Raw genomic sequence first — 24,017 nt, 5'->3', positions numbered from 1 at the left:
GGTACTTTTCAATATTCGGTCATTTGGTTCTCCAAATAACCTCAAAAGGTAGGTGCTATTATTGTCCTTATTTTACAGCTGAGGAAATTGAGGCAGAGAGGTTAAGTGACTTCCCCAGGGTCACACTGCTAGTGTCAGAGGTCAGATTTAAACTTTACTCTTGACTCCAAGCTCAGTCTTCTATCCACTGCACCTCCTAGATGCAAATAAGAATGAACAAAGAATTTTACTAAGACTTAGGGAGAGGGATGGAAAAATTACTATGCTTCTTTATGCGCTGAAATTCATTTCAATGTAACTAAGCATGTAGCATCGGTTGTTTCGATGCTCAGTATTGTTTTTAATAAAGTATTTCATTTTGGGGGGGTAGTTTGGAAGCTTTGCCTAATTTTTCAGGGTGCCCTCAGGTCTTGAGATCTGCAGCATTGCAGGGGGAGGCAGAAGTCCCGGGTTCAAATCCTGACTGCTGTTTACGGATCTTGGTACCTCAGCGCTGTCACATCCCCTCTCTGGGTCTCAGTTTCCCATCTGTCCAATGAAGGGGCCGGACTAGATGCCCTGTAAACCCTCGTCGAGATCTTTTCCTTCCTAGTGACCCTGCCCGACAGACTGCAGTAGGGCCAGAGGGTCTTGGGCACGTGCCCACCCCCTTCATGTGACATAAGGGGAAAACAGGTTTGTTATTAATAGTAACAAGCATTTGTGTAGCTCTTCTACGTTATCTCATTTGATTCTCATCAGAACCCTGGGAAGCAGGTTCTGTTATCATCCCCATTTTTACGGAGGAGCAAACTGAGGTTGGACAAGTAAACGCCGGACGAACTGATCTGAGCTGGCCCCAGAGCGGGCGCTACAGGCGTGGTGATTCCACGGCTAGGAAGTATCGGAGGCGAGATCTGAACCTACTAGCTCTTTCTAGACAGCGCCCAGCAAGTTCTCCGGGCACCCCACCACCTTCTTGCTCTCCAGCTTCTAGCTTGACATAATCCTTGCTGAATGAATGTCAGAGGATCTGGGTTGGAATCCCACTGAGTGCTTGTGTGGCCTGGGGGCAGGCGACTCAACCTCTCCGCTCCTCAGTTTCCCCATCTATCAAACGAGAGGGCAGACTTAGAATCCAGTCTTCTGGGGGGTGTCTGGTCCTTCCGCGGGGGTCGGCGGCGGGGAGGAGGAAGGTGGACACGGTAGGCAGGGTTCCCCTGGACCAGGCAGTCATCCCTTCTCCCCGGTTTAGGGATTCCCGACTCCTAGGAGCTTAGGTGCCTGGGTGAAGACAGGAGAGCGTTCTTGTTCCTGGTTCCTGGTTCCTGGTTCCCGGTGCCCGGACCCGCCCCCGCCCTGTCCCCGCCCCCGCCTCCAGCCCGGGGCAGGAGGGCTGGAGGGCCAGCACAACTGGGTGATCTCAGAGCGCTTGGGGTCAGGCGGTATTGGGGCAGCAGCTGGAGAACCGGGCTGGGCTGGGACGTCGGGAGATCCGCTCTCTGGGGAGACCAACGAACAGTCTGTCGGACAGCAGCCGCCCACAGCCAGGCATGGAGGCCGAGCCTCCTCTCTACCCGGTGGCTGGAGCCGCCGGCCTCTCGGCGGAGGAACCCAAAGCTGGAGTCCCAGACGGGGGCCTCCCGGACGGGCCAGAGGTACTAGAAGCCGCCTGAGGCTAGCCGGGCCCCGGCCCGTGGGAGAAGCACTGGGGAAAGAGAGCTGCCTTGGGGGTCTCAGGTTCCAGCTATCTCCTGTAGACCTTGGGTTATTTGGAACAAGCCCCATGCCCCTCTCTAGGTCTCAGTTTCTCCATCTATAAATGGAGGGGTGGGTCTTAAGTTCTCTTCCTGATACAGGAGCTCCAGGGATACTGATGGGGAAGGGAAAGGAGAAGCATGACTTTACCATCTTAGGGAGCCCCAACTAAGGCCCTAGTGTCTGTCTTGGGTTAGGTGGAGGCAGGGAGGTGGGTAGGGTGGTCACCCCAGAGTGGCCTCTGTTTTGTGGACCACACCTCCCAGAGGATCCCAGGGACTCCTGCTGCTCCCTCCACCTTGGCTGGGGCCAGGGAAGTGAGGAGCCTTAGCCTGACGCAGTTCTTGTGCTGGTGTCCTATAGCTGGATGAGTTTGTGGGGGCCTATCCAGATTACAACGAGGAGGAAGAAGAACGCAGATATTACCGGAGAAAAAAGCTGGGCGTCATCAAGAACGTGGTGGTTGCCAGCATTGGGGGAATGCTCACCTACAGTGTGTACTTGGGTAAGACATCCATGGGACTCCCTCCACATTTCCCCACCAAGGTCCAGAGGTTACCTTTGGAGTCAGAGAATCTGGGTTCAAATCCCTTCTCCCCTACTTAATACTTGAGTGATTTTGGACACATCAAGGAGATTCAGTTTCCTCGTTTCTAAAATGATCTAGTTGGACTAGATGACCCCTCAGGTCCCTTCTAACTTTCAGTCAAAGATCCAGCTGCATTGGCTGCAGCCAGAGGAGACCAGTGGGGACTGAGTTGGGGCAAAGCCCCATCCCTCAAGCTCCCAAAGGAATTAGACTATGAGGGTTACCTGACCTTTGTCTCCCAGCTCCACCCCCAGGCTGAGGGCTCTGCCCTCATTCATCCATCCATCCATTCATTCATTCATTTGAGGTTCTGGGGATACTTCATAAATGCTAGTTGAATGACTGACTGACAGACTTGTTCCAAGCCTGGGATGTCAATAATCACCTCCTGTGTGTCCCAAAGGAGAGTGTTGGTCTTGGGAGGGGGCAGGGCAGGGCTCAGGCCCCCAAGGATGCCCAGTATCTGAGTTCAAAGGTCTCAGATAGGAGGGAGGTCAGGACTGGAAGCTCTGTCCCCTCACAGAAGCAGCTTTGAAAAGCTCTCCTTGTCCAGACCCACATAGTATGGTTGGGTCTTTGGTGTAGTCCTGGCCTGCCTGGTCCAAGCTGTCTCCTCAGTTCTGGAACTGTCCCACAGGCAGCAGAGGGCTGGGCTGCAGACCAGTTCCCATGCTTACTCCCTGGGTGACCTTAGACTAGTCACTTCCCTTTTCTCAGTTTTCAGTTTCCTCCCTGATCACACCTTCTCAGCCTCCCTCTTGGTGGGGCCTGGCAGGGGCCAATGAGAGCAGACTTGGCAGTCTGTAGAGGTTGATATTATTAGACTGCATCTGGTCAGACTTAGGAAGACTTTAGTGGTGGGAGGGGAGAGGATGGGTGGGTCTTCCACTCCAACTGGGGCCAAGGTCTGAGCAAGTCATTTCTCCTGGACTTCTCACAGGCAGATGAGGAAGCAGGCCCTGGGCAGTTGGTGGGAGACCCTGACCCAGGCAGCCCTGGACCACAGGGCAGAGACTCAGTTCCTCTTCCACTTCCTCTCCCCCAGCAGCTGCAGGAGGTGGGATTGCTGTGGGTGGAGCAGTGGGGGCCTCATCTCCCTTGGCCCCTAGGTTGATCTTGGCCACCTTGGGTGTGGGACTGCTTGGACCATTGCCCCTCAGCTGGAAGCCCTGGAAGGGAACAACCTTGGAACAGAACAGAGAATGCCAGCATTGGGAGAGACCTCAGAACCTAGAATGCCAGAACCTAAGGGAACCTTAGAACATAGAATATCAGAGCTGGGAGAGACTTTATAACATAGAATGTCAGACCTGTGAGGGAACTTAGAAAGTAGGACATAGAATGTCTTGGCTGAGAAGAACCTTAGAACATGGAATGTGAGATGGGAGGGACCTAAGAACATAGAATGTCAGATCTGGGAGGGATCTAAGAGAAAATAGGGACCAGCTCCCTCATTTTGCTGAGGAAAAAAGAGAAAGGACATGCCTGAGGTTCTAGAGTGACCTCTCTGGCCTGGCCTCTCTGTCTGCCCCCCACTGACTCCTTTCTGTGTCTGATAGCAATTGTATGTGTTCTTAACCCAATTTGTGGCTAGGACTTTGTGTGTGGTTGGTGAGTGAGATTAATTCTTCCTAGGAACAATTCCTGCCCTTCCCCAGCAGTGGGCCCCTAGGGGCAAAGAGGTGCTGTGATCTGTCCCCTTAGTCCATAGACCACTGCTTGAACTGGGTTCTGGACTCCTGAGAGCAATGTCCCTCCTTCTTCCCCACCTGGTCCTCCCCAGTTGAAGCAGGGCCATAGCCATTCTGGTCTCCTTGGGGTTCCAGGAATGGGGTGACTAGCTCATGGAGCTTTGGCCTGGAGGTGCTGCTGGCTGGGCCTAGGCCTAAGCCCTCCTTCCCAATCCCCCAGGTCTCCTACAGATGCAAATGATTCTCCACTATGACGAGACCTACCGAGAGGTGAAATATGGCAGCATGGGACTTCCCGACATTGACAGCAAGATGCTGATGGGCATCAACGTGACCCCTGTGGTGGCTCTGCTGTATACTCCCGTGCTCATTAGGTGGGTGTGGGCAGCAGTACCAAAGTGACCCCTGAGCCTGCTGACTTTGCCCCCTGAGAGACTGACCCCCTCCAAGCTTCAGTTCCTCCTCTGTCTGATGAGGTAGTGGGCCAGGATGAGCTCTTCCTTGAGTTCCGAGGCCTCTTTGCCTTGTCCCAGATTGCCTCAGGCTGGGAATGCCCTGCCTCTGTAGGGCTACCTCTGAACATCCCTAGGGCCTCTCTGGGCTCTGCCCAGGGGCCAGCCCTCAGATGAAGCCTTTCCTGGTCTTCCTCTCTACCATCACCCTTCCAGTTAGTAGCATCCCTTGTGTCTTGAAATCATATATAATTTGTCTTTCTTTGGGTCTGTGTTTGATCCCCTCCCACAGAAGGTACTTGAGGGAAGGCATTGTCTCATTTCTGTCCTTGTCTCCCCAGTCCATCACATAGTACCTGCACACAGTAGGTGCTTAATACATGCTTATTAAATTAAACGAATATACCATGCCAGTCTGACCTCACTCCCTTGAGGAAGATGTAGAGTAACAGCATTTCACAGCTGGATCAATCTCCTTGTTTTATCCTTTGGGAAACTGAGGCCCAGAGAAAGGAACAGATTTGCTTAGGTCACACAGTGAGTTTGAAGCAGTCAGAACTAGAATCCAGACCTGGTGGTAAAGTGGAGGCTGATATTTTTGTTGCCCTCTCTTCTCCTACTGTCTTTTCTGGAGCTGGAGAGGGTCCTGAGGTTCACAGAGTCATAGGATCTGAGACCCAGAGTTGGAGAGGCCACCTCTCCATTTCACAAATGATCAAACTGAGGCCAAAAGAAGTTAGATGGGCCTTGCCCAAGTCACACAGGGCATAAGAATCAGAGGTTGGATTTGAATCCAGGGCCTTGGCCCCCAGAGGCAATGATGTTTTCCCTGAACCATGCTTCCTTCTGTGGACAATGCCAGTGATTCAGAGATTTGGGGCAGAAGGGTAGGCTGCTGCCAAGTGGGGACCAAAGATATCCCAGGCTGGAAGGGGCTTCCCTGGCACTGAGGTCTTGGAGCAGAGGCTGGATGGCCACTGCCAGGTATGGGTTGGACTTGGTGCCAGCCTTGAGGGTCTACCAGGGCTGAGGGCAGAGGACAACTGACTCAGAAAGGCTCTGCTCCCTTGCAGGTTCTTTGGCACCAAGTGGGTAATGTTCCTGGCTGTGGGTATCTATGCCCTCTTTGTCTCCACCAACTACTGGGAGCGATACTACACACTTGTGCCCTCTGCAGTTGCCCTGGGTGTGGCCATTGTGCCCCTCTGGGCCTCGATGGGGAACTACATCACCCGGTGAGCATGGGCCAGCTGGGCAGGGGTGCTGGGGGCAGGGGGCGGAGGTGTGGATATGTTGGTGGCCACATGGTCCCTTTGCCTCACCTGGCTAGGGTAGAGTGTGTGTGTGTGTGTGTGTGTGTGTGTGTGTGTGTGTGTACTGGGCACTGCCAAGAGAGCCTGGAGTCCTGGGCTCCAAAGGGGTCATGCAGACAAGTTCCATTTTTTTCACCTGAACATGGGGATCTAACTCAGTTCATTTCAGCAAATGTTTATTAGTTATGACTTCTATGTGCAGAGCCTCATGCTGGGGACTGGCACGGGGGCAGTTTACAGGCTAGAAGGGAGAGCAGATACCAACACAGATAATACCGATATTTAATATTACATGGCAGATGTACTAGAGACATGCCTACACAGGGCTGGTAATAGCAGCTCTGAGGAGGAAGGTCTTTATAGATCTTGGAGTCCAGGGAAGACTTTCTGGAAGAGGTAGCATTCGAAGCAGGTTTGCAGGGATGGGTCATGGCTTTTGCACAGGCTGTTCTCTTGTGTGTGGAATACCTTCCCTCACTTCTGCCCTTTCAAGTCCCTAACTTATTGCAAAGCATAGCCCAGGTACTTCCTGCTACAGGAGACCTTTCCTGACCCACCCCCAAGCTGGCAATGCTCTTTTCCTTTGGAAATGATTATCGTATTAGTTTGCAATAAATAGTAAATACAAAATAGTTAACTTCTCTGTGCCCATGTTAAGTCTCATCATATGAGAATGTAAGAGTGAGGATGGGGGTAGGGGTGATGGGGGAAATTGTGTTTTTTTCCCCTAATGTTTGCTGAATTAAAGTGAGTTGAAATCACCAGGTAGGGGGTGCCCAGGCATAGAAGTCACCCTGAGCAAGGGCACAGAGGGGGAAAGGTCCGGATGTGTTAGAAGAAGAGAGGTGTTCAGTTTCCTGGGGGTTTTGAGCATCCTTTCAGGGAGTGGCATGAGACAGAGTGAAAAGGTCAAGACTGTGGATGGAAGCAAAGGGTGGGCAAGCAGCACCTGGACAGCTCCCAGAGCAGCTGAGAGGCTTCTGAGAGGATCTGTGGAATGAGACTGTACCAATGCTCCATGTTCTTTGTCAGGATGTCGCAGAAATACTATGAGTATATGAATTACAAGGAGGAGCACGTGCAGGAGCAGCGGCGGGCCCCGAGGGGGGCCCATACCCCCTATCTTGTCATTTTCCACACCATCTTCTATAGTTTCTTCCACGTGAGCATGGACAGGGCTGGGGGCAGGGCTGGGAAGCCTTGGGAGAAGGAGCCAGGGGAATTTCTAGTCTGGGGCATGCTTGGTGAGGGGGACATTGAGAAGATCACCGCCCCCAAATCCTTACCATCCAGTTTCCCCATCTCATCTGACTTTGGCTTTAATGGTGGTGCTCAGGCCTTTGAGGATGGCACAGAAAAGAGGGTGCTGGGTTTGGAGTCAGAAGAGACCAGGGCTCAGAGACTGACTCTAGCAGTAGCAGTGTGTCTGCGAATAAATCACCCCACCATTTGAAGTCTCAGTTTTTTCCTCTGTAAAATGGGAATAATAATGTCTGGAAACTTAGATTTCCAAATAATAAAGAAAAGTAGCACCTTCCCCCCCTTCCCCTCCACCTGTGACATTAAACAGCTTTGGGGGCAGGGACAGGATTGCCCAGTATCACCCTATTGTGAGGAGCTAGCATGGTGTGGCAGAAAGAGGCCTGGATTTGGAGAGGCCCTGGCCTTAGTATCTCATCTCTATCTGTACGATCTTGGGCAAGTGAGTTGACTTCTTTGAATCTCAGTTTCCTCCTCTGTAAGATGGAGAGATGGGGAGTTGTACTTGCTGACCTCAGAGGGTCTTTCTAGTTCTCAGTCTAGGATTCCATGACCTATAAAGTCTCCTAGGAGACTGACTGTGGGGCTCAGCCCCTAGCTGGGAGGTGGGGCATGAATTGGGATCATGTAGCCACCATCTGCAGCCCCCCTGTCTCCTTTCTTGCAGCTGAGTTTTGCCTGTGCCCAGGGGCCCATGGTCTTCTTCCTCAACGGGTATTTGTATGATCGGAACCACACTCTTTTTAATGTGCATAATTGTGGTGAGTCTGCAATCCAACTCTGTAACTGGGGTTGGGGTGGCAGGGACAGGAAGGGGGTGCCCAGTCTCAATTCAATTCTACAGGCATCTATTAAGCATGTGCTGTGTGCAGTCACAGAACTTCTGTTTGCCTCAGTTTCCTCAGCTATAAAATGATGATAATAATGGCACCTCCCTCTCAGAGTGGTTGTGAGGATCTAATGAGAGAGTGTTTGAGAAAAGCTTAGCACACTGCCTGACACACCGTAGGTGATGTAGAAATGTTAGCTATGATGATGGTGAAGATATGCCAGGCATGGTGCCAGGCACCAGGGAGACAAAGACAGAAACAAGACCTTGCCTCCAAAGTACATGTAGACTGAATATTTAATAAATATTTAATATTTAAGAATGTTTAAGAAAAAATCATGAACGTGAGCATCAGCTACGACAAGTATTCCAATGGGCCAAGAAGAAAAGTGGATTATATGGGAAACCAGGGCCTTCAGTTACAGAGTTTCTTTTTGAAAAGTATGTTAATTTTAACACAGCAGTAACAAAATTGCCCTGCTTGGTCATGGCCCCTTCTGAGCTTTTTCTTTTGCTTTCTTCTGTATTTTTCAATATTGTATTGATGCGCTTTTCTTTCTAGTTTTTTTTCATCAATTACTTGTTAGTAATTCAGCCTCCACGCCCCCCCCCCCCCACGTCCCAGTCCTCCTTTATAACAAATAAGTCAAAAACAAATTGACAAGCTGACCAAATACACAGCAATTTGAAGAGGGGCAGAGGACTGATAAGTGGGATGATCTGAAACAGTCTCACGTGAGAGATGGAGCCTTAAAGGAGGCTAGGGAGTCCTGAAGGGGAGGTGAGGATGGAGGCATTCTGGAGAACAGTGAAGTAAGTGGGTTCGGGCAGCACATGCAGAGGAAGAGTCATGCAAGTGGGGTCTGGCAGGCAGCGTTATGTGGGATGGAACTCAGGAGAGAGGTGAGGGCTGGATATATAGCTCTAGGCAAGACATCTGCCTAGAGATGATAATTGAACCCTTGGCAGCTGATGAGATCACCAAGAGAGATGATGTGGTACAGAGGGAGAAGAAAAGAGGCTCCAGGACAGCTTTGGGGGAGCATACGAGCATGGGGATGACCAAACAAGAGACACTTACTAGGCCATCAGCATGCAAGTTGTCTAATTGCTGGAGGCTGCCGTGTATGAGCCACGACATGGTCAGTGTCTTCAGAGGTCAAGAAGAAAGCATGACACAGTGGGAAGACCGATGAACTTAGAGTCATTCAATCTGAGTTCGAATCCCAATTTGCTACTTCTGTGATCCAGGGCAAGTCTCTTCCTCCTTTGGGGACTCAGTTTCTCCATCTGTAAAATGAAGGGGATAGATTTGAAAGCCTCTGAAGCCCCTTCTTCTAGTAGGTTGTGCTTCTAAAGAATACACTAAGGCAGACTGGGGTGGCCAGAGAAGAATTCCTGGGGAATGTGGACCTAGAAGGACAGCTTGGGTTTGGAGAGGAGGGAATGATTATCCCCAGTGTTGTTCTCTTTAGAGAGATTCTGGACCAGTACAAAAGCCTGTGTTTATCCTGGTCCATGAAAGGCAGATACTTCAGTGGAGTCAAGGTTGGGGCTCCATGTGTCTCAGCAGCACTTTCTCTGTGAGTGTAACATTGCTGAGCCCCAAGTGGGCCACATGCTTTGATCTGTCATCTTAGGATGGGAAGATTGCCTTAAACTATCCACACCTTCCTACCCAGGTCTCCTTAAGAGCAACATCACATGTTTTTAAGACAGCTCACAGGGGTTCAACTTGGGGCCCTTGGCCTGGGGCTCAGCGTGGGCTTGGATTAGGGTGAGAAGCTCAGCTCTGGACTAGCTCCATTGGTCAATCTTTGGATGAGAATTGAAGCTAAGCATTGGTCCCCTGGGAGACAGAGCATGTGACTTCAGATCCAAACAGCAGCCACACACCCATAAATGTGCCAGTGCCAGTGCCAGCCTGGGGTGGCTTTTGGAGCAAACTGGCTTCATTTCTGTCACTGCCTCAGTCCTTGTGACTCCTGTCCCATCTCACTGTGACTGTATCCTCTTGTGTCCCCAGGCACTAACAGCCATGGAATCCTCGTTGGCTTTAACAAGACTGTGCTCCAGAGACTGCCCCACAGCCAAAACCTCATTGTGGTTGAGAGTGTGCTCATGTCGGTGGCCTTTCTGGCCATGCTGCTGGTAGGGATTCCTTCAGTCCTGGCTGGGCATCCATCCTCCTTGTGAAAACTGGAAAAGAAGTGTGTGTGTGGGGACTATAAGATATAGGACTGGAAGGGCTATGGGGGGTGGAGAACAGGGATACCTGTGGGAAGGGGGATCCCTGGTCTTCACAAAAAGGTGTCCCCTATTGACAGCACAAGCTAGCCGCAAAGAAGCTGCTGAACAAACTCTGTTCAGTACAAGAAGTTTCTTGAGTGCCTTCTGGGTGCAGCGCTTAGCCAGTCTGTGGGAATGCAAAATCAGACATGGACACTCTCCTTGGGGAGCTCATGGGGTAGGGAGATATTTCCTCTGGAAGATTACCTGAGAGTGCAGGTTTGTGAGGAGAAGTTTATGGGTGGTATAGGTCATCGGGGCTCTGGGCCCCTCTGGTGCCCAGGACCCATCTCCAGGTGGGTCTGGGTAGGATATGAACCTGTAGGATTGGGTAGATTGTATGGATAGAGACTGAGGCTGGGTGGGTATCTGAACATCCCTAGATCTCAACCTAAATCCTTAGATTGGAACTCAGAGCCCTTGGCATCAGAGGACTAACCTGGATCTGACCCTTGTCCTTGAGTCTTATGATTCTTGTGACTTCAGACAAATTATTAATGAAAACAGAAGCAATAATATTAACTGACATTTTACAATACTTATTTCTTTTCACAACTATTTATTATCTCTCCTTCCTTTTCTGAACAATAAAAAAAGAAAATTTGAAAACCTTCCCCCAAAATATGCCTAATTCAACAAAACACCTTCCCATGTTGGCCATGTCCCCAAATGCATGGATCATTCTTTATTTTCAGTTTGTCCCCTGCTGGGCAGGAGGTTGGTGTCACGTTTCCTCTTTAGTCCTCTAGAAACTGGTTTATTTCTGTATAATGTTATTGTATCAATTGTCCAAACCATGGGCAATACTCTGCATCATTTCACAGAGGTCTGCCCAGTGCCCTCTAAAATGATAACTTCTCATCATTTCTTATGACACAAAATATTCCATTAAATTCGGAGACCATAATTTAGATAGCTACTCACCAATAGAAGGGTATCCCTTCAGTGTCCAGTTTTTGACCATCAATAATGTGGTACATCTGGCTTTCTTTGGTTTCTTTCAGGTATAGTCGTGTTATAGTTAGCCAACATTTCTATAATGCTATAAGGTTTGCAAAGCATGTTATCCAGCTCAAACCTGACAACAGCCCTGTAAAGCAGCTGCTGTAATTGTTACCATTTTCCATATGGAGTGAAAGGTTAAAGTAACTTGCCCATACTCACCTAGATAATAAGTGTCTGAGAGAAGATTAGAAACCAGGACTTCCTGAGCCAATCCAGTAGGCTATCCACTCTGTCATTCTGAGCGTGAGTTTCTACTGCTACAAGTTGAGAGAGCTGGGCTATGCAAATTTCATGCTGTAATTTTGTTCTGTTTCTCAGGTTATAATGTATGTTCCAGAAGAGGCAGGAAGTGTGGTATATAGAAAAAGCCTTAGAGAGATAGCATGGCATAATGATGGAGTGTCAGGAAAGTCTAGCTTTATTGAATATCCATTTTTCCCCGTTGATGACTGGACTTGGGTTTACAAGATAAGTTATTTTGACTTGTAGCTTGAGTATCTTTGATTTTTGGAATATGCTACTCCATTCTCTTCCGTGCTTTCTCTTAAATGTGGAATAATCCTGCGTTGTTCATTTTTGAAAATCTTTCTCTTAACTGCTTGCGGAATTTGTTCTTTGTTAGTAAAATCGTCCAATTTAACCATTACTTGCAGTGGTGTTTGAAGTGCATTTTTCATCTGGCACTGATTTGTGGATTCTCTTGATCTGGATAGTTTTTTTCTGCTATTTCCTACAGGATGATATTTAGATGATTAGTTTATCATGCCATTCAGAAAGATCTCTGGTCCTTAAGTTAACTCTGCACATTCTGTCTCTTCTGCCAGATTTTCTTCTGCTGAAGTATTTTTGTGTTTCAAATAGATTATTTTCTTTCTCAAAGCTTCTACTTTGTAGAATTCTTCCATTATGCACCTAATTTTTGCTGTTCTGCTATTTTTGTTTTTAAATTCTGTATTGAAAGCACTGATTCCTTCTCTTGAGTTCTCACTGTCTTTCTCTTACAGTCTTTCTCTCTCTGTCTTTTTTTCTCTGCATACCTTTCTCTATTTCTCTTTCTGTATCTATCTCTATCTGTCTCTTTCTGTGTGTGTCTCTCTCTCTCTTTCTCTCTCCCTTGCAACCCCCCCCCCCCCCATCTCTCTGTCTTTGTTTCCCATTCTGGAGTTTTTTGCTGCTTCTGTTCCATAACCTCTGAGGAGTTTTCAAGACTCTCTATTTTGTGAAGTAAGATTGGCTCATTTTCCTCCATACCATAATATTTGTTCAAAGTTCTTTGGTTTTCCCTTGAAGTTTGGCTCATTCTTCCTTTCATTTGTATGATTTCAGCTGCTCGTTTGTCTGCTTGGGATCTAGGCTGGTATTCAGGTTTCCTCTCTTGATCTTTTGGATCTTCTGCTCGATATTCTCTCCCTTGAGTTTGAGAATCCTCTCCCTCTTTGGCTCCTCCTGATTCACAGATGCTTCCTGTCTCCCCATCCCCACCCTGGGCTGAGCATCTTTGATTGAGGGGCATAAAGGCCAACCAGGATGAGGACCCTGACGTATACAACTTCCTCAGGCAGTCCTTAGTTGGGTTTCTCTTCTCTAGGCTATGGTTCTTGAGTCTTCCTCTTTGCCGGACTCTTCTGCTCTCTCTCTCTCCTATTCGCTATTCGCTATTCGCACTATTCCTTCCTTCACGTGCCAAAGTAGAATCAGGGACTCCCATCTCTTGTGGGCTCCGAGAGTCACCCTTCAGGTCACTGACAGAGTCACTGATATGTCCAGACCCTGAGTCACAAGCTTTGGGGCTTGTGAGAGCTAAATTGGTGGGGTTAGGTGAGGTCAGGGACACTGAAGATAGCTCTAAACAGGAAAGGGCTTTGGGCTCCATTCATGCAGTTTTGCTCTTGAGTGGCGTTTTTGTCTTCTTATCTTCTAGATTCAGCTGATTTTACTTAGAGTGATTCAATGAACCTCTAGTGTGTTTTCAGAAAACACACTAGAACTTTTTAGTGCGTATGTGATCCCGAATCCAGGAAAATCTCCATTTGAATCTGCCTCAGACCTTCACTAGCTGTGTGACCGTGAAATAGACCATTCAACCTCTTTGTGTATCAGTTTCCTTATCTGTTAAATGGGGCTAATCATGCATGTTATCCTGATCTCATGGGGTTGTTGTAAGGATCAAATGAGACAAGGTATGTAAAGTGCTTTGGAAACCTTGGGACCCGACAATGTCCACTGTTTATTATTACTGTTGCCCACACTTGGCCTCCAGCACTGACCAGCTGTGTGACCGAGGGGGAGTCCCTCCCCAGTCACCCAGAGCTGTCCAGTGGGGTTGAGGCCACTGGCTCAGCCTCCCCTGCAGGGTTGTTCCACCAGAAGTCCTATGTGGGCTTCAAGGGGTGATGTGATTCTACCTCTAGATCCTGGCCCTGTGTGGTGCTGCCTACCGGCCCACGGAGGAGATCGACCTTCGCAGCGTGGGCTGGGGGAATATCTTCCAGCTCCCCTTCAAGCATATGCGTGATTACAGACTGCGCCATCTTTTCCCTTTCTTCATCTACAGCGGCTTCGAAGTGCTCTTTGTCTGCACTGGCTTCATTCTGGTAAACTGGGGGGCCCCTGGGGACTCTGGGCCCTCTCACCAGGGCAGGGTTTTCTGTCCCACAGCCTTAACAAATGCCAGTGGTTTGCAGGCATCTGTCTTGTGCTGCAAGGATGTGGGAGGCTCTCACTTGGTTCCTAGGAGGGAGGGAGCGGCTGGAAGCTTTGAGGCCTCCATCCCTTGTCTCTCCACAGGGCTACGGCGTGTGCTCCATGGGGCTGGAATACCTGGCTCCCATCCTGGCAGCCTACGGCTTCGGAGCCTCGCTCTTCTCTAGTCTTGGGCTCCTTCAGCTCTGTCTGCCCCGACAGGTGCCCTTGGTGGCTGGGGCTACTGTGCACCTGCTGCTCATCCTTGGCTTCTTTTTCTGGGCTCCCCAACCGAAGGTCGTCAGCCACAGCTGGGTCTTCTACATGGTGGCTGTGCTCTGGGGTGTGGGCAGTGCTCTCAACAAGATTGCAATAAGTAGTGAGTACTGATGGTGGGAGATACATCCTCATCCTCCTCATTGTTGCTGAGTTGTTTTTCAGTCATGTCTGACTCAGCCGCATTTAGGGTTTTCTTGATTAGGGTACTGGAGGGGTCTGCTGTTTCCTTCTAAGCTCGTTTTACAGATGAGGAAACTGAGGCAAACATTTAGGTGATCTGCCTGGGGTCACATAGCCACTAAGTGTCCAAGGCTGAATTTGGATTCGGGAAGATGAGTCTTCCCTGACTCCAGGCCTGGTGCGAGATCTCCTGAGGCACCTAACTGCCCACCCTGATGATAGCTCACCTTTCTATAGTGCCTTGAGGTTTGCAAAGCACCCTAGGTCTGTTTTTCATTTGATCCTTTCAACAGCTCTGTGAAGTAGCTACCATTAGCAGCCCTATTTTACAGACAGGGAAACTGAGACTCAGAGAGATTAAGTGACTTCTTCAGGGTCACGTAGTTAGGAAGTACTGGAGGTAGAATCTGTACTCAGGTCTCCCTGACTCCATTTACCATTCTCCCTATGTACCTAGATCTGTTTAGAGACAGGAGTGGAGCCATCAGGCCAGATTTCAGATGGGGGTGATAGGCAGGGGACCCTGCTTAGGGACTGTAGGTGATCAGGTCAATGTGGGACTGCATGGGGGTTTGACCCCAGACCTAGGGTTTGAAGATGGGGGTAAGAAGGCCAGATGGGGGACCCCACTTACCAACCCAGAGGGTCAGGGCCAGACCTGGGACCCTGGGTTTAGAAACAGAGAGGTCTCAGCCAGATCATGCCTTCTGCCCTCACAGCCCTCCTGGGGATTCTCTACGAAGATAAGGAGCGCCAAGATTTCATTTTTACCATCTATCACTGGTGTCAGGCCCTGGCCATCTTTGCGGTCTACCTAGGCTCCAACCTGCCCATGAAGGTGAGACAAGGTGGTATGTGTTCATGGCAGGGCCCCCTGGGAATCGCTTCTTATCTTTTTGTCAATTGTTTTTCACAATTTCCATTGTTTATCAAAGTCTTTTATTTCTATGCGGCTTGCATTCCAAAGGCACCTGTCTCCCCTCTCTTCCCCATTCCTTGTAACTTTAAAGAAAGCTGAGCAAAACCTAGCCAGTATTTTCCTGGTCATGTCATTGTGCAGACTGCTTCCCTGGGTCTGCTCCCTTTGCATCAGTTCACGGGGAATCTCCTCATGCTTCCTGAACTCTGCCACCATGTAAAAACATTTCTAAGCCCCTTACATTTTACAGGTTTCTCCTCACAGCAGCTTTTTCTCGCTTCTGTATCTTTGCACAGGCCGTACCCCATGCTGGGAATGCCTTTCCTCCTCCCCTGCCTCTTAGAGTCCCTGGCTTTCTTCCTCGATGAGCTCAGCCACCCCTCCCCCCTCCCCCAGGCCCTGCTGACTTCCTTCTTGCGATGACTTTGTACACAGCCTGTGCTTGCCTCTCTGTGCACAACTTACATGCCTCTGATAGCTCCCCCTCCCCCCAGTTCCTCCAGGCAGGGATGACTTGATTTTTGTTGGTGTCTCTAGCACCTCAGATAGGTCTGGGCATACAGTGGGGGCTTAATAAATGTTTCTTGAATTGAATTGAACCCAGGGAGGCAGTTTGCCATTCAATCACTTGACCCACTATCTAGCATTTACTCAGCACTTTAAAGAATGAGGATCATGGGAGTCAGAGGACCTGAATTAAAATGGTGCCTTGGAGGCCTGCCAGCTGTGTGATCTTGGTCAAGTCACTTTCCTTTCTCTGGGCCTCAGTTGCCTCATCTGTAAAATGAGGGAGTTGGATTCCTTAGCCTCTAGGGTCCCTAAGGCTCAGAGAGGGAAGGGTTTTACAGCCTCTTTCTACTGCCACCCCCTATCACAGTTAAGTATCAGAGGAAACCTTTGAACCCAGGACTCTCTTGACTGCCAAGGAAGCTCAGTGATGAGGACAGCGAAGGAGAGACCAGGTCTTGTCCTGCTTGGTCCCATACCAGACTTTCACTGAGCGCCAGCTTGTGAGCAGTGTGGTAGAGTTTGCTCTTAAGGACCTCCAGATGTCCCTGGGAGGCAAAGGGGCATCAGAAGAGCCTTCCTGGGCCAGCTGTGTGGTGGGGAGGGCTCTGGACAGGAAGTGAAGAGGCAGGCCTTTCGGGGAAAGGGCCTCAAAGGACACCTTATCCAAGCCCCATCACACCATCCCTGACTCATCATTGTGGCCTGGCTTTGTGGAAGAGGTGGCCTGGGAACTACCCTAGAAAGACAGGTAGTCAGGGCCTTCCTAGCAGGGAGACTGGTGAGACACGACTGCATGAAGTGTGAGTGCTTGTACTTATGGGAAGGAGGGGAGGCTGAGTCCAGCAGGGCTGGAGTCAGGGGCATGTCCAGGAGGGGGGAATGGGCTGGGGTTGGGAGCGTGTGGTGGCGCGAAGGGCAACCCCTGAGCAGCCCCTGTTTCTCCCCCCAGGCCAAACTGGCCATCTTGCTGCTGACTATCCTGGTGTCTGTGATCTCCTACCTGTGGATGGAGTCCAAGCTCAAGCAGCGAGTAGCCTATCGCCTGCCTCGAATCCCCCGGCCCCAACACAAAGTGTGCGGCTACCGTTACCTGGAAGATGACAACTCAGACGAGACAGGCTCAGAAAACGAGCAGGGGTCAGACCGCAGCCAAGATGACTCAGACAATGAGGATGATGACAGGGAGCCCCCACAAGCAGGAGCACAAGGCCCTGGCAGAAGGCGCTACCCATATGAACAGGCCCTGGATGGGGAGGATGGGCCTGGGCATGAGTAGCTGCTGCCCACCTTTTCCTGAGCCTGTACTCCCTCTGCCCCATGGCCCCTTCATCCTCCTTCCCCTCAGGCACCCAGAGCAGCACCAGGCTGCAGGATTCCAGTAGGATTTCCCACTTTAGTCTTTGGCATACCTGAGGTAAACCCTCTCTTTCCTGGACTCACTTGGCCCATCTCTGAAATGGGTAGCCTCTCAGAGGAACCACTGGTACCTGTTCAGGTTGTCAGGATCTCAGTGTGGTTCAGTAAAACTACCCCTAACCAGACTCCCAATTAACCAACAACCCCAATTAACTGGAATTCATTTTGGGAAGAGAGGTTCAGTACGACAAAGAAGAAGCCAGTGGCCAGAAGGGGACCCGAGCTTGGTCGAAAGAGTGTGAGCTCCTGCTTCTCTTGCTCCAGTCTCATCCCTGGAGCATGATGGCAGATGTTCCTAGTGACAGTCCTGAATCAGCCAATTCTGACTTAGGAGGGAAGGGGACTTGAGGCCCCCCTACATTGACTTTGGGCTCTTGGGGGCTAGGGGAGGGGCAGTCGTTCCCCCAGAGCTCAGGCTCCCCACTGTCCCCCCTCAGGAGGTTAGTGTGACCTCTCTGTCCCTCTTCTCCAGCCTCTGAGATTCCCTTGGCGGGACATGAGCTTCACCTACATTTGAAGAATCACTATTACTTCAATCACTGGCTTATGTCTGAGTTATCCCTCTGGCTTCCTATGTGTGGCTGGGGGGTGGGGCGGAAGGGAGAAAGGGACATATGTCTGAGTCAAGCTGGAGGGGCACCCTGGGGGTGGGGGCAGGGCAGTTCAGTGCCGGAGGCAATGTGGCTGGGGGAAAGGAGTTTGGGACTCACTGTGAAGGTTCTGACTGCTGACTCCTTGGCCTTGGACAATCAATCAATCAATTAGTCTTCATTAAGTGCCTACTACGAGCAGACATGGTGCAAGAGCCAACCCTGTCCTCAAGGAGCTCCCAGTCTAAGGGACAAAAGCCCTGCCATCTCCACAGAGATGAGCAAAGCGATTGCTGCTCCTTGTAGCCAGCAAGCTCTGCACCTACTGGGTCTTTGAGGAAAACCACAGGCTCTTAAAGTTGGACGGGGCCTCGTAGCATCTGGCCCAGCTTTTCCAGAATCGTTGTCTCTTCCACAGAGGTCCACACCCCTCCACCCCAACCTCCCGGGGCCACCAGCCTCTGCAGACCCAAGTCCAGTGATGGGGAACATAGCAAATCCTTAGAAAGCCAATTCCAGCTTGCCATTACATTTCACAAATGCTGATTAAGCATCAACTGTGTGCAAAACACTGCCCAGGTGGTGGGGGGACCAAGATGAACACCAGCCCCTGCACTCTTCTACTAGAGGATACATTATGTGACTAGACAAGGAAATAGAAGAGGAGGGAGAAGGAACTTCCTGTTGGTCAGTGTTGAGGCTCCTCCGAGGCTGAAGTGAGGAAGGAGTTTGTGTGTGCTCTGGGCTTGGGGGACAGAGACTGCAGATGGAAATAGACCCTGATCTCTGAGGCCAAGCAGACAAAGCCTAGTTTCTGTTCTTCTTGGCCGACCTTCAGAAGGTTTGGAGGAAGATGTCAAGTCCCCTTAGTAATAATAGCTAACAGAATGAAGTAATGAAAAGAAGCATTTATTAAATACCTACTATATACCAAACGTACTACAAATAGAAAACCAGACAGTCCTCGCCCTCCAGGAGGCTCCCTTCTAATGGAAAAGACTGTCGGGGGACAGAGGCCACGATCACAACAACTTAGACCAGGGTGGGGATGAATCCTCATGTCAAAAGTCTGAATCTGAATCCAGCTCCCTGCATGTGGCAGAACAGGATTGAGAAGAGGGGCAGAAGATGATATTTTCAGGCATGACCCAACTGTTGATTTGTGTGGCTTAACTCTACACATCGATTTACTGACTTCCCTAACAAGGGAAGGTGGGCTTATATTTGGAAGAAATGGGGAAAATTAGTGGATGGCAACTGAGATCATAAAAAAAGGAGAGAATGAATAAAATGTTAAAAGTACATAGAGGAAAACAAGGTTAGGAGGGATGCAAACATCAGGGTAGTTTTGTTACTGTCTTGTTAAATTTAACATGCACTTAAAGACTGTAAAAACCAGAAACTGACAGTTTCATATATAATCCTCTTTTATGTTCTTTGTATATTCAAATGATTGTTTTTGATACTTTTTCATTTCAAAATAAAAAATGTTTTTTAAAAAGAGAGAATCAAAGTCCAAGATGAGTGAGGAGATAGTCAGAGGGCACAAGGCCACTCTAGATGAATCCCATGAACTATATACCAGGAAACGGAAAGAGTTTTTTGTGTCTCAGTTTTCCAAGAGCTACAGACTGGTAAATTTATAGTTGGCAAAATGCTCAAGCAGATTCCAAGCAAAGACTATGGCATGACCAAGCTACCTTTTAGGGACCACTAGCTCCATTTCTAAATCCAGACAAACCATCCCTTTAGTTATACGTTAGAGAATTGTGCTAGGGATCATCCATCAAACTCTGTGGCTTCTGTAGAATCTAGGTACTTGAAACCCTCTCTCTCTTCTCCTCGCTCAACACTTTTCTACTTAACTGTCCACCTGCAGTGATGGGTGGACACTGATCGGCATTGATGGCCTCCCTCTGAGATAATGGGCTCTGGTCTCACAAGGGCAGCAAGATGTGCCTGTGTCAGAGTATTGATCATAGAGCTAGGAAGCACCACTCACTCACTCACTTGCCTCTTTTCTTTCTTCTCTTTGGACCATATGGTCCTCTCTGGAACTTGCTGTGAGGGGATGGAGAGGAGCAGCAGGTATAAGTAGGAGCTACCCCTTAGACCCTGGATGTCCCTTCTGCTTTCTGTTTCCTTTCCTGAGCACAGGTGACTAAGGAACCTGACTGAGATGCAGGTTTCCTATCTGGGAGGCAACCTCACCTTGGGAGGTCAGGAGCTTCTGGGTCCCTCAGTTGATGCTGGTCACATTGTAGCGAGGTGCTCCCTGAAGGTAAGAAGATGACATATCAAGAGGAGAAAAAGTCCAGGTCTAGTACATGGGCCTCAAGGGAGCTATCCGGAGAGTGCAGAGCTGAGGTAAAGCTTTGTGACATACCCATTCAATCAAAATGTCCCATGGTTAAAGAATTAGCCTCCTGTGAGCATATAATAGGAATTATCGGTTATTGTTCACGTTTTGCATTTTTGTCAATGTGTACTTATGAGTTATTTGTGTTTTAAGCATTTCTTTTGTTTGGAGGAAATAAATAGCTGTCCTATACCTTATTTATACTGTACTTTTCTGACGCCTTTTGGAGAAACCTTAGACAGGCGTAAAATTTGTGATTAGGGGCCGCCAGGTGGCGCCATAGTGCAGAGTGCTGGGCCTGTAGTCGGGAAGACTCAATCTGAAATTAATTAAATTAAAATGTGACTCATCTTCCTGAGTTCAAATGCGCCCGCAGACACTTAGTAGCTGTGTGACCCTGGACAAGTCACTTCATCCTGTTTGCCTCAGTTTTCTCATCTGTAAAATGAACTGGAGAAGGAGACAGTTAACCAGTATCTCAGCCAAGAAAACCCCACTAGAGGTCTTAGACACAACTGAAAATGACTGAACAACAAGAAAATTTCAGCTCTGAGTCATTTCCCTCTGATCTCTGGGGTAGGAGCGTAAAGAAACAGGAGTGGGAGAAAGAGTCTGACTCCTTCCTGATCAAGTTCCCCCAGTGCTGACCATGGTTTGTATGAGAGCCCAGACATAGGGGGCCCTTAGTGGGAGAAGGTGAAGTCCCAACTTCCCTGGGCCCACAGGGTCTATCTTTGTCCTGAGATGGAGTGGTCACTTTCTTCTAAAGTCCCTGTCATTTTTATTTCAGCAACCAGTTTTTGCTTGTTGGCTAGACCAATGTTAATTAGATTAATTTTAGCAGAAGTAAATGTGTAACTGGCACAAGAGCCTTTTCCCCAGCAGCAAGAACACAGAGGAATTCCAGCTCTCCCTGTTTCCTTTTAGTTTTTGCAGAATGCCTCCTTGAGGCTTCCTAAAGCTTCAAGGCAATTTCCCCGGGCAGGGCCTTCCCTGTCAGGGGCATGATGAGAGTTGAAAGGAATTTACTCTCCCAAACTCCGCTAAGAGTGACGACTGGGGGAAGGGACTATTTTTTCGTTCATTCCAAGGGATGGTTCTGTGTATAGGTAGGTGTGCGGTGGGGTTTACTATAGTTAGATATTAAAATGCAATTGGAAAGATATCAATAAAAAAGAACAAAGAAATGGCCTTGATAGCTATCTTTTGTCTGTTTGCTGGATTTTGTGATGACCTGGTAGCAGAAGAATTGAAAATGTCTTGACTACGTCCCCTAGGCATGTTGGCCACAGAGAAGCAATGTTCTCCTTCTACCTTCTTTGGGGGAAAAATACAAGCTGTAGCAGGAGAGGGTCGTTCCAGCAGAGGGCAGCACCCTACCACCCACTTCAGAGATGGGGTGGCGAGACTGTGGTCAGGGGAGCTCTGGGGCCATGCCGGCAGAGGGGAGGATTCAGAGAGTGGCCAGAGTGAGAAAGGTCCAGTCATGTTGGAAGTGTGCCACAAATGCCAAGTTCTAAACTTAAAAACAACCAAACTCAGAATTGAAAATGAAAAGAATCAGAGCAAGACAGAGGCTTATGTGGAAATAATTTGGAGTCTTTAGTTGATTGTAAACTCAACGAGTCAACAGTGAGGTAAGACATCCTGAAAAGTTAATTAGACCAGAGGGACCAATGTTATGTAGGAGCCGAAGTAAGAGGGTGTCCCTGAGGTGCTGAGTAAGAGGAGATGTTTGTGTGTTTGCTCTTGTTTTAGTTCAGAAGAAAATGGCCCTTTGGAAAAGCTAATTGATGTTAAGAGGTAAAATGTAACTGAGGGGCAGGAAGGACCAGCCAGTGGGAGCCTGAGCTGATGGCTCATTAACAGTTGTTGTTGTACAGTCTGACTCTTCTCCTGACCCCATCTGGGGTTCTCTGCAGTGGTTTGCCATTTCCTTCTCCAGCTCATTTTACAGATGAAAGAACCGAGGCAATCGGGGTTAAGTGATTTGTCCAGGGATACCCAGTTAGTAAGTGTCTGAGACTGGATTTGAACTCAGGTCTTCCTGACTCCAGGCCTGGGACTCTAATCCCTGCACCACCTTGCCCCCCTCACAGTACCCTAGAATCCTGAAAGGAAGATGTGGCTGGCCTGGGACAGTAAGTCAGAGTATGTTCGCTAACTCTCACATAGGATAAAATTGAACCCTTCACATTTTTAGAGACTCCTGCAGAAGCATGGAGAAATTGGTGAAAAAACAGACAACTTTTTTTCTCCCTTTGTCTTAACTTATAATTATAGTTTTCCCTTACATTTCAGTGAGACGATTCTCTCTGAATTGATTTTTCTAACTTCTGCATGTGTTGAATGTTTAATAATTGTTACCTGCTATATTATGGAAACCTGTGTACTAGGTGTTGCTGTTGAGGCTGATTGGGAAAGCATGGCACCTTTCCCATCCCTTCTGTCTTAATGCTTCTACTTGGGGCACTACGCCCAATTTGCCCTCTACATGTTTTGTGGGCACTTAGTGGTCCGAATGTTTTCTTCCCATTAGAGCGTGAGTTCCTTGAGAACAAGAATTCTTTTCACCTTTCTTTGTAGTTTCAGTACTTCACACGGTGCCAAACAGAGCAAGTATTTGTGGACTGACTGCTTGCACCCAGTAGGTGAAAGATGTTGTTTTTGAAAATTAAGGTAAACTGAGAGAAAATGTTCCAAGTATGATCAATTTATTAGGCTAGCAGTAACCAATAAATTGGGTCAATGACTTCTCTCAGGGAGGAAAGACCTTGAGTGAGGGCTGACAGGATCTTTTAAATCTGAGTGTGTCTTCCTTCTGGTTTGCCTGACAGCACATCATTTGGATCTCCCCTGGCAGACATTTTAATGAGGAAGTGGGTTAGGAGGCACCTCAATTCTTCCCCATTACTTCCTAGTTGGGAAATGGAAATAATTCTCAAGTGATGGGATTAGTCTGCAGATGTGGGTATAGAGTGCAATGCTTTGAATGAACCAAATTAATTTGAGGTAAGTGGTAGTGGATGAGGTTACCAAGGACTGAGCATTTGAATTAATGGATGATGGGTGAAGTTACAAATGTAAGAAACCAGGGTGGAGATACAAATTAAAATAATAAAATCGAGTCAAACCTGAGTAAAGGTGGACGTAATTGCAATGACAAACACCCTGTTTGACTCAGTTTCCTCATCTGCAAAATGAGCTGGAGAAGGAAATGGCAAACCACTCCAGGATCTTTGCCAAGAAAACCCCAAATAGGGTCACCAAGAGTTGGAAAAATGACTCAACAGATTATGAGACAGAAGCTTGACCTCTGGGCAAGTTTCTTCAGGAGTAAGTGAAGGGTGAAATTACAAAAGTAAGGAGTTTAGACTCACACTGTGTGGGACAGTATTAAAGCTATGACTCCTTGACTATGTCTTAAAAATAGAATTAAAACTGATTTTCAGTTTTCCATTGTTCATATTTTCTTGTTGCATTTAAAAAGAGCCAGAATGCTTGCCTTGTTGAATATCCTTGTGTCCTACCAGTTCATAGGGCAAAGATTTTTTATGTGTCCGGAGGCCTCAAGTGATTAATCCATGGTTGATGGAACAGTTTTGTTGGGTACCTTGCCTATTTTAAGGCTCATTTTACATTGTTTACTATTTTCTCTAGTGGAACCTACTGGGTCTGTTCTAGGGTAAGGGTGGAATTCTAATTGGATGGCCCTTCCAATAGCAAGGATCCATTGAAGGAAATTTGGGGGTGCCCTTTGGAATAAATACTGGGAGGAAATCTGCCTGGACCCCAGAGGGGCTTGCTTAGAGATCATACAAGAACCCCTAGAGAATTTTGGTGTGTAGACAAACAGGCTTAGAAAATTTTGTCCATACTCTAGTTGGATGATTTTTTGGGAGGGAATCATGGAAGAA

At 48.5% G+C, this 24,017-nt stretch overlaps 2 protein-coding genes across 2 annotated transcripts in view; both read left to right on the top strand.

The window, feature by feature from the left end:
- Window positions 1-1,357: 1,357 nt before the first annotated feature.
- UNC93B1 (unc-93 homolog B1, TLR signaling regulator) lies at window positions 1,358-19,249 on the top strand. Its single transcript, XM_072639343.1, has 11 exons — window positions 1,358-1,637; window positions 2,101-2,242; window positions 4,238-4,391; window positions 5,543-5,704; window positions 6,815-6,944; window positions 7,710-7,803; window positions 9,898-10,022; window positions 13,577-13,759; window positions 13,953-14,226; window positions 15,026-15,144; window positions 16,685-19,249. The coding sequence occupies exons 1-11, from the start codon at window positions 1,533-1,535 to the stop codon at window positions 17,009-17,011; spliced, it is 1,815 nt and encodes a 604-aa protein (XP_072495444.1). The 5' UTR covers window positions 1,358-1,532; the 3' UTR covers window positions 17,012-19,249.
- A 2,241-nt stretch (window positions 19,250-21,490) lies between these two features.
- The window catches only part of LOC140524656 (aldehyde dehydrogenase family 3 member B1-like), a 65,454-nt gene continuing 62,927 nt past the window's right edge, over window positions 21,491-24,017 (top strand). The window contains exon 1 of the mRNA XM_072639340.1: window positions 21,491-21,737. The gene's annotated coding sequence lies outside the window, so the exon portion shown is untranslated. The remainder of the gene's footprint in view (window positions 21,738-24,017) is intronic.

Source organism: Notamacropus eugenii, chromosome 2, assembly GCF_028372415.1.
Source record: "Notamacropus eugenii isolate mMacEug1 chromosome 2, mMacEug1.pri_v2, whole genome shotgun sequence".
NCBI classification, from domain to species: domain Eukaryota; kingdom Metazoa; phylum Chordata; class Mammalia; order Diprotodontia; family Macropodidae; genus Notamacropus; species Notamacropus eugenii.
The sequence above is the reverse complement of the archived record's forward strand: the minus strand, read 5'-3'. Positions and strand labels throughout refer to the sequence as shown.